Here is an 11,004-nt window from a genome sequence, read left to right as displayed (position 1 = left end):
TTTGGTGACAATACACCTAAAGGATATTATTTTTCAGTTGACAAAGTAGAGTGGAAGGAGTACTTTGCACACATGTGGTCAGGCCTGGTACCACATGACTTCAACTTCCAATCACAGCTGATTGGATCTAGGAGGTGGCCCAGCAGGGAAGTCTACCTTAAGGCCATCCTCTCTATTGGATGTTAACTGGCCAATCCATCCAGCTTATGTCTCTCTTGGAGAGTTTGGATGCAAAGCCACAATGAGGGTTTCATATAAATAGTGAAGTGGCCCATGAGCCAATGAACAAATGAAAACTGACAAAACTAGAAGCCATCAGACGAGGGAGTGTGTTGATGATCTTTCTCTCTAAGGCCTGCTTCAGGTGCTTCACCTTCCCTTGGTAGAGCAGTAGGTTGTCATCATCACAGGATTCCAGCTGGTCTCATAAACCAAAGGAGAAAATGCTCAGTCTAAGGGACAGAGGTGTGGCCACCTCTCAAACTTGATCAAGCATGTAACAAGTCACTCTGGGCAATTGTAAAGAAACTTCTCTCCATCCTCCTGTGCTTGCACTGGGAGGTTGTCCTGTCCAGACTGCATCATCAGGACCGTCCTGTGCTCTCTCTGTCTTCAGCTGGGGTTGACCAATGGTAGCTGTGGAAGGAGAGAAGAGAACTGGACAAGAGAGAAAGATGGAGTATTTCTTTCCCAGGTGACTGGATTCTTCTGTCACAGGCTAAGGCCCTTTCCAGGTTTCTATAACCGCTCCCTCCCTTTGCCCCTTCAAGCCAAGGATTGATAAGAGTTCCCCCACCCACCATTGCTGCTCCCAGGGTGCCCACCATCCTTTGTCGCTTCCCCTTAGCCCTGCTGTGAAATTGTAATTTATCATAATGTATCATGTATCATTGGTCTTGCTCGGTGTCTGGCACAGAGCTTCTAAAATCCTTGGAATTTCCTGAGCGATAAGATCAATGGGAGCATCTTTTGTTAATGTATTTGTTTTTTGTCTTCAGTTCTGGATATCACTTCAGAGCCATAAAGGTGAAATGGGTGTCTGGTTATTCGTAACAAGTCTCTTTCCACCACAGCTGAGTTTATGTTACTGAGGTGCCTTTTGGAAACACCTAAGCATGGGGGCCGGTTGCCAGGGGAACCAACCAAGAACAGAATAGAGGGTGGGAACTTTCAGTCTACCACCACCCCACACACACTATTTCACCAGAGGGGCAAGGAGCTAGACATTGAACCACTCACCAATGGCCAATGATGTAATCAGTCATGCCTATATAATGATGCCTCCATAAAAACCAACAGAACAGGGCTCAGAAAGCTTCTAAGTTCTGAGCATCTGGAGACTGGGAGAGAGTTGTGCCTGGGGAGGACATGGAAGCTCTACACCCTTTCCCTCATACCTGGCCCTCTGCATCCCTTCCACGTGGCGGTTCCTGGGTCCTATCATTTCCTAATAAACTGGTGACCTAATAAGTAACATGTTTTTCTGAGTTCTGCTCTAGCAAATTAATGGAACTCAAGGAGGGAGTCATGGGAACCTCCTGTCAACAGTCAGTATGTCAGAAGCACAGGTGACAACCCAGACTTCAGACTGGTGTCTGCAGTGGCAGGGCCGGGGGGCAGTCTTGTGGGACTGCGCCCTTAACCTGTGGACGTTGTCTCCAGGTAGATGGTGTCAGAACTGAGTTGAATTATAGGACACCTACCTGGTATTGGAGAGTTGCTTGCTGGCATGGAAACACCCCACACACCTTTTATCTAGTCACACCTATATAAATAGTATCTTCATTTAACCCACTCGTCTGGGTCCACTACTTCTTGCCAAGTAGACAACCAATACACACTCTAAGACTATAACCAGCTCTACCCATTCTAACCAGAAGCCAACCCTGTTTTATTAACTGTAACAAAAGAGGAAGCCACATTTCTAGGGAAAAAAAAGAGGAAATATCATCTTCCATCAAACTGTGGAACTCAAGCACAAAACATCAATGCCACTTCCTTCTTTGCCAGTCATTTAACAGTTGTTTCTCAGCAAACTAACTTTCCATGCCTTGAAATAGTGGTATTTCACAGGAGGAATGGATAGAAATGCGGCGAAGATGTCCCACCCTGTAAGAACAGGACACAAGAATCACAGAACCCAGTATTTCCCCCCTATCAGAATGGCGACCTAGACTTGATGCCGAAGGGTCCTGATGAGCAGCTCACAAAATGTCTTTTCTCGCCCACCGTCTCACTGTAAATCAACTGAATCTAACCCTTAGAATACATGGTCACTTTTGTTTCAAACAAACCTTTCATGCCAAGTGTCCTAGGTAGCTGAGATGGCTTAAAACAGAACCACTGAATGTAAATGAGAGTAACCACTCTGGAAAACAGTATGGAAATCTCTCAAAAAGTTAATAGAACTTGCACACCACCCAGAAATTCCTCTCCTGGGTATTTATTTACCCCCAAAATATAAAAATATTTATTCCTAAAGATATATGTACCTCTATGTTCACTACAGCAGTATTCACAGTAGCCAAGACATGGAAACACCCTAAGGGTCCATTAAAAGATGAATGGATAAAGTTGTGGTACATATGTACAATGGAATACTTCTTGGCCATAAAAAGATGAAGCAATGCCATTTGCAACAACATGGATGGATCTTGAGAATATCATGCTAAATGAAATAAGTCAGATTGATAACGATAAGAAGTGTATGATTTCACTCCTATGTGGAATGTAAAACAAACAAAACAAGCAAAACCAAATTCATGGATACAGACAACAGAATGATGGTTATCAGACAGGAAACAGGGTGGGGGTGGACGAAGTGGGTAAAGGGGTCAAATATATGGAAATGGAAAGAGACTAGACTTTAGGTAGGGAGTAACCAATATGGTACACTGATGTCAAATTAGAATCTTGTACACCTGAAAATTACCCAATGTTATTAACCAATGTTACTCCAATAAATTTAATTTAAAATAAATAAAATATGGCTCCACAAAGCTGCACACTTTGACTATTCTAAAAGTCACTGAATTGTATACTTTAATGTGGTTAAAATAGTAAATGTCATGTTATGTGACTTTTCTTTTAATAAAAAATAAAGAAATAAAGAAATAATAAATAAACTACTGATTCCATTCAGGCTTAAACAAGGAAGATGTTTAGGAATTACATGCAATGCTATTGAGGAAACATCAGAATGGAGGAGTAAGAAATTATAATTGTTAAGACTGGGAGCACCAGATCATGAAGCCGGAGTCATCATTCAAAGAACAGACAGTCCATGGCGACCCACAGGGAGGGAACTAAGACCTTTCCCTCCTCCCTTTTTCTAATATCCTGTTGGTGTTGCCCATGGGCCAAAAGCCCTGGAAACCAGAGTCCAAGAAAGTTCATAGTTATAATCAGATGTCAGCATTCGAGGCCTCATCTGCATGGATTTGGAGGGGTCCACGGAAGACTTCCAGCCCACTTAGATCTTCATTGCTTGTTTATTGGGTGTCCCCACCAGGAGAATGCAAGTTCAATGGCAGGAAAGACCATGTACAACTTGCCTAGCATCGTAGCCGCAGTTTCTAGAGCCGATACTGAATAAATATTTGTAGGACAAATAAATAAATGACTTGAGGCCTCATCTGCATGGATTTGGAGGGGTCCACAGAACACTTCCAGCCCACTTAGATCGTCATTGCTTGTTTATTGGGTCTACCCACCAGGAGAATGCAAGTTCCATGGCAGGAAAGACAATGTACAACTTGCCTAGCATCGTAGCCGCAGTTTCTAGAGTTGATACTGAATAAATATTTGTAGGACAAATGACTGTGACATTTTCTTAGCATCTTTGAGACTCCTGGATTTTCTGGTCTATGTGTCCCTGGTGTTTGGGCTGGACCAGACAGAATTAAACACTTTGGCAAATAATTGGCATATACCTTACATCACCTCCCAAACCTGTAGGAGTAGATATGCATGGAGGTTTTGAGAAGATTCCACTGGAAGGAAAAGGGAGAGAAGACAGAAGGGTGGACAGTCTGTCCAGCAGACCTAAGTGGCTACTTGGAGGCCCCTGAAGTGAACGGGTAGAATGAGAGATGGTGCCGTGGTGTTTATGAGTCAGAGGTGACTCTACGCCCAAGTACAGCAGCTCGGGAGCCCAGGAGACGGTTGCAGCCCCACGCGAGGGTGTGAACCTGTCAGGATGAATCTCAGCATTCAGTGGACTTGACATGGCCACGGATGGAGACTGCTGTGCTGAGCTGGGCAGATAGCTGGGGAGAAGGCATGTGAGGGACTTGGATGAGGATGTAAAGAAGGATGGTGGAAACTGACCCTGAGCAGAGACCAGATAGTAACCCGGCAACACCCACAAACTCCTGAAATGAGATATTTCTGAGAAATAGGGAAGAGGAAAGAATGCATTTTGAGATCCTGTGGTCAAAAAGCTCGCTGAGTAAACTGAGCCAGTCCATATTAGCAGCACAGACAGTTGCAGCTTGAGAGTTTCAAATTACCCATGCAATGGATCATTTATCAACATTGGGAATTATCCATGAAGTAAGGGCACAGATGGGTATATACCAAATACTGATTATGAAGTGATATATTATTCAAAGTTGAAATGGCAAGTTAGGTGTTGTACATTATAAAACTTCAAAAGAGAAGGCATGCTTCTCCCAAGATCAGCATTAGAAATACCTCCTGACCCTTTTTAATTTTTTTTTTTTACAGATGAAAGCACTTTATTGATGGTATATTTGCAAAAATAAAAGCCATTGCATTCTAGGTTCAATAAAGCTAAGTGAATACAAACTCTAAGATCTTTTAGTAAGAGGACGACTTTCCCTGAATGTCTAAGACATTTGCAGCATCATTTGAAACATTTTTTCATGCAGTTCAAAATCTCATTACAATAAGCATCAAACAAGTATTTAAGTGATCAATAAGACTTTTTTTCATTTTTGATAGTTGTGGGGATGGTGCAACGAAGTCAGTATTTTTTGATGTTTTTATTGATTTTTAGAGAGAGAGGAAGGAAGAGGGATAGATAGAAACATCAGTGATGAGAGAAACATCATCAATCAGCTGCCTCCTGCACATCCCCTACTGGGGATAGAGCCTGCAATCCAGGCATGTGATCTGACAGGGAACCGAACAGGCCACCTCTTGGTTAATGGGTTGAAGCTCAACCACTGAGACACATCAGTTGGGCCATAGTATTTTGATAAACCCAGTTCTAAAATATTTTAGGTATCTCCCTTTAAGAGGTAATTAGTCCCATGTATATCTTTTAAAAATATATATGTTTAACTAATAGTTAGAGAGAGAGAGAGAGAGAGAGAGAGAGAGAGAGAGAGAGAGAGAAACATGGGTATGAGAGAGACACATCATTTGGTTGCCTCCTGCACACAACCTGACTAGGGCAGAGATTGAGCCTGCAACCCAGGTATATATTCTTGACCGGTAATCAAACCTGAGACCCTTTGGTGTATGGGCAGATGCTGTAACCACTTAGTCACACCGGCCAGGACCGTAGTCAGTATTTTTGATGTCCATCCTTAATTCCCTAATAGAGCCAGCTCTCCCTTGTAGAGAAAATTGATTTCAGCTGAATGGGAGCTGTTAACACCTCCCCGCCATGAGGGCATCACACAGCCAATGACTGACTGACAGGAGGACTGAAAAGGCTGGTCTCCTTGCCTCAAAACGGGAATGGTGCTGAGAAACTATTCATGCTCCAGAGCTCACTGTGGGATCAGGAAGCACCCAGATCCTCTCCGACCCCCTTCTGCTTTCGTCGCTCTCTCTCTTCTCAGGGCACTCCTTCTGTGAGTCATAGGCAACAAAATCCTTGTCTTTCAAGGAACCTGACCTGAGTTGCCTGTTGTCATTTTAGAAATGGTGTTTGTAATGAAATTACTAGAGTGCTGTTAGTGGGAACTTAAACAAGAGTATTTGGGTAACTGCAGAAACAAGACATATCAGCCATAGGCTGCCTAATAATGATATTTTGGTCAGCAATGAACCACAGGTACAATGCTGGTCACAGACCAGCTAGGTCGTGCACTTACACTCTGTGACATTTATACAATGACCACATCACCTAACGATACAGTTCTCAGAACATATGCCTGTCTTTAAGCAGCAATGGCTGTCTTTGTAAAACAGAGTCATCCTTCAAACAGTGCCCTGCTCTGACTCTCTTTCCTTGACACATTCATTTAACAAATATTATTGAGTTAATCAGTGAACCTGATGGCTCCAGAGCTCACCGTGGGATCAGGAAGAACCCAGATCCTCTCCGACCCCCTTCTGCTTTCGTCGCTCTCTCTCTTCTCAGGGCACTCCTTCTGTGAGTCATAGGCAACAAAATCCTTGTCTTTCAAGGAACCTGACCTGAGTTGCCTGTTGTCATTTTAGAAATGGTGTTTGTAATGAAATTACTAGAGTGCTGTTAGTGGGAACTTAAACAAGAGTATTTGGGTAACTGCAGAAACAAGACATATCAGCCATAGGCTGCCTAATAATGATATTTTGGTCAGCAATGAACCACAGGTACAATGCTGGTCACAGACCAGCTAGGTCGGTCTAAGTGCACTCTGTGATGTTTATACAATGAACACATCACCTAACGATACAGTTCTCAGAACATACGCCTGTCTTTAAGCAGCGATGGCTGTCTTTGTAAAACAGAGTCATCCTTCAAACAGTGCCCTGTTCTGACTCTCTTTCCTTGACACATTCATTTAACAAATATTATTGAGTTAATCAGTGAACCTGATCTTCTGCGCGGTTATGGGCATACCGAGATAACGCAGTCAAGGAACTCGTGGGAAAGCTGGGGACAAAACATGGACATCTGATTGCCCGGCATGCTGAGAATTACAAATAAAAGGATGATAACGTTAGGTACAATGGAACGGAAATTTGAAGACAGGAAGCAATCAGATGACTTAGCACCCACAATGGGAAGCTTTTCCATGAGTAGATCTTAAGTTATCTCCAAATTACTGTATTTCTAATGCTTTACTTTTTGACAGTTGGCCGATTTGTGCAGTTGTTTTTCTCTAACCAGACATTGAGACATGTAAGTTTCCTCTCACGGATAACTGTTAGTAACTTCAGAAGCAACTAAATAGAATGTTTAAAATGTACCTCGAAGATGTTCATTACAGTATTGTTTATAACACTGAAAAGTTGGAAATGATGCAAACTCAGGTTAAATACATTATGACATGTGAACCATAGATTACCATGCAACCATCAGGGGAACAACGAAGTTCCAAAGGTTTGATGAGTTGAAAGATGTTCTCTGTAGGACAAGTGGGAAAAATAAAGCTTTCAAAATAACACAGGCATGCCTATTGTAGGTCACCTGCAGGGCAGTTTCCTATGTGGGCATGAGACATCTAGCTCTTCTGTGTCATAATTTTCCCTCTACCTATGGGCATATGTGACTACTAGATTATTACTATAATCAGTGTGTGTGTGTGTGTGTGTGTGTTTAAATTTAATTTTATTTCAGAGAGGGAGAGGGAGATTCTCAACATTAATGATGAGAATCATTGATCGGCTGCCTCCTGCACACCCCTTATTGGGGATCAAGCCCGTAACCCGGGCATGTACCCTTGACTGGAGTTGAACCCGGGACCCTTCAGTTCACAGGCCGACACTCTATCCACTGAGCCAGACCAGCTAGGGCTATAATCAAGGATTATAAGCAAGGATTGCCAAGGACACAACCTGGTCATGTGCCCTGACCAGGAATCGAACTGTGACCCTTCTGGTTCATAGGTCGATGCTCAACCACTAAGCCACACCAGCCAGGGAAGTGTATTTTTAATGGTTAATATTTTTCTGGAACTTGATTTCGAAAATATTATTGATGAGTTGCTTCCAACCAAACCAAGAAGTCAAATTTTAATAAATTCTAGTTTGAAGGATAAATAAAAAATTTAAATTTTGAATAATGTTTTATATTCTAATATCCTTTTCAGTTTTTCAATTTTTTTTCAACTATTTTGCTATTCAGGAGGGAGAGGCATATTGTAGGTGGTCAAAAAATATCACTGGAGAGAATGGGTCACTATTTTTTGGACACTGTAAATTCTTTGCATCACAGGAGGGCAAAGTTATTTCATATTTATGGAATTTGAGGACCATGCAGTTTTTATTCTGAGTCTCTTCTCCCTCTAGTGGAGGCAAGTGAGACCACAGGGGAAGGGAACTCACCAAGTGTAGCTTGATGTTACAGTAAGAAAAATTCCCACAGTGGAGGTCACAGCTTTATTCAATTACACAGGAAATACAGGGTTCCCGAGGGCAACTGTTTAGAGCAACACGTAACACGGGTAGAGACAAAGCCTTGTGCGAGGCTCCTGGCAGAAGGAACTTTGTTCAAGCATACAGATTGACACATCCTGGAGCTAAGAGGAAATGAAGGCTCAAACCCTTCTTTGTACTCAAATCGCTGCAATCAAATGCAAAATGTTGACAGTCCGTTCGTTGTCATCCGTTAGCAATTGCCACAGAAATGCTTACTAGCAAACCACTCCTGAAACTCTGCCTTAAAACCTTGATACTTGATTGTTGATCCTGAGTCCATGGGTGGGCAGGTGCTGATTCGGCCGGCTCAGTCCTGCGACTAGTCAGCTACAAGCCGGCTAGGTGGCTGGGTAAGGACAGTCTCAGGTGCCTAATGGGATGGCTGAGCCCTCCTCCACTTGTTTTTGTGTTGTTGTTTTTTAAAATCTTTATTGATGGATCCTCCATTTGTTTTTCGCACGCCTCCAGCAGGTTAGCCTGGGCGCGTTCTCATGGAGGCAGGAGTGCAAAAGCAAGCAAGGTCAGTCATGTAAAGGGCAAGGAGGAATGCACACCCAGTGTTAAAACCTCTCTTGGACTCCTGTTTGCTAAAACAGCATCGCCCCAAGCAAGTTTCAAGGCCAAGCCAGAGTCAGAGCAGGGAGTGGTTACAGTTATGGGGAAAGGGGTAGGGAGAGATGGAGACCATCCGTTAATGCCACTGACGCACTCACCCTACCACAGTTGGCTACAGTTAAGAATCCATGCCATTTCTTGCTTCAATATCCCTTACAACTATCCCCTCTGCACTGAACACTCGGGACAAGCCAAGCATTAAAGGCCAACCTATCATAAATGACCAGCTGTCTCAGCTCCCCTCTCAAGCTGTCAGTGCCACAAATAATGAAGACTGAGCCTCCATCAAGTTTCATGATCAGATTGTCTTATACATGATCACTACTGAACTAATTCAATCCTAAATAGTAAGGTGACTCAAAGTAAATATTTAATCTTTCTCTGCATCCCCAAACTAAGAATTTATAGGATCAAAGGAAGAGAAGGAGAGGGACAAGGGGTTGGGAAGAAGAACTCCATGGTCAAGGGCTCGAAACCCAGCTCAGCCACCTGTGGCTGTGTGATGCTGAGGAAGTTACTTAACCTCTCAGAGTCTCGGGTTCCTTGTCTTCAAAATGGAGAGCAATCATTTATTCATCCTATGTTTATGGAGACTCTACTAAATATAGTCCTCTGTACTCACGGATCTATGTTGGAAACACCCTAGAAAAAGAAAAATTCTAATACAGGGCTCAAAAGCAGGGAGCCTTAGGGGACACACAGAGGTGACATCGAATCCTACTTCAGATTCAGCGCATGCTTCCTGGTGGAAGTGATGACTAAGCTGAGACTCAAACTGAGGGCAGAAATTTGTCAAATTTTCAGGAAAGGTGTCCTATGAAGAGGGAGTGGCAGGTAGAAGTTCTAAACTTAAGATGTTTCCTTTCTGGCTAACATCATGGCAAGCCGAAGAATATTCTAGCATACTCTAGAATATTCATTCAGGGATACAGCACACATTCCCTGGGGATCTCGGTAAAATTCAAGTTCTGGTTGTGCAGATCTGGGGTAGGGTCTGAGATCCTGCATTTCCAATGAGGTGATGATGACCCATGGACCACCCTTTGAGTAGGGAGGTACTGGAGAGGCCACTGAAGGGAGGATTTCTACAGTTAAAATTTTCATCTCCTTCTCTCCCTGGCACTTCAGGCTTTATGGGGGAGCAAGGTGGGACAGTGATACCTTTGTGAGCAGTATAAGTCCTGGCCAACTCAGAAAAAAGTTCCTGGAAGGAAGGGAAATGGTGGTTCCCTAAAAGGTCCCAGGAAACCAAAACACTTTCCAAAGGCTGCTGTCATCAAGTTTCAACCCTTCACGAGATGGTAGAGTCCTGCTCCACCAACCACTCCTACTTACCTACATAACTCTCTAGTGTTTCTGTCAAAGTAGCCTATATGTCTATGTGCTTTGTTTGCCTCCCTGGGACTGTCATTACAGTTTTACGGACTATTTCTTTGAAAGTAGGAATAGTGTTTGTCAAAGGGTAAGCCAGTCACGTGGCAAATCCTTTACTGAGCATTGTGCTGTGTCAGGCACGTGGTAGGTGCTAGAGGGGTACGGTTGGAGCCACACAACAATGAACATAAGAAAAAACCAAAATGGCAGCCAGATTATCTTGCTCACGCCATTGCATTATCTGTTATTTTCACAAAACTCTGGAAAGGCAAAGATTTGCAGGACACAGAGGGTGAGATTGTCATCTGGAATGGAAACTCATTTCACACCAGAACACAAAATAATGGGGAGACTGTCCACCCATCTGTGTTCTGCGCGGAAAGGCAAAGATTTGCAGGACACAGAGGGTGAAATTGTCATCTGGAATGGAAACTCTCATTTCCCACCAGAACACAGAATGATGGGGAGACTGCCCACCCATCTGTGCTCTGTGTTGCCCAGGATATTCTTGGGCTGGTGTGATCTTGTATTTCCACATTAAGCCAGGAAGAGAAGATTTCAGGACAGGCTCCTGTAGACACTTGCTTTTCTCCAATGTTGCTCCATACCGTATTGGAAAAGCAAGAAAAGGCTTTAAACCTGTGAAAAGAAGTCAGAATCAGAAGCAGAATTCATAAAAATATAATTCCAGGG

At 43.2% G+C, this 11,004-nt stretch overlaps 1 protein-coding gene across 1 annotated transcript in view; it reads right to left on the bottom strand.

The window, feature by feature from the left end:
• Positions 1–10,694: 10,694 nt before the first annotated feature.
• ADGRE1 (adhesion G protein-coupled receptor E1) overlaps positions 10,695–11,004 on the bottom strand; it is a 49,546-nt gene continuing 49,236 nt past the window's right edge. The window contains exon 22 of the mRNA XM_006764327.2: positions 10,695–10,950. Coding sequence (XP_006764390.1) covers positions 10,945–10,950 — 6 coding nt within the window. The 3' untranslated portion in view covers positions 10,695–10,944. The remainder of the gene's footprint in view (positions 10,951–11,004) is intronic.

This window comes from Myotis davidii, unplaced genomic scaffold (genome assembly GCF_000327345.1).
Source record: "Myotis davidii unplaced genomic scaffold, ASM32734v1 scaffold921, whole genome shotgun sequence".
Lineage (NCBI taxonomy): Eukaryota > Metazoa > Chordata > Mammalia > Chiroptera > Vespertilionidae > Myotis > Myotis davidii.
The sequence above is the reverse complement of the archived record's forward strand: the minus strand, read 5'-3'. Positions and strand labels throughout refer to the sequence as shown.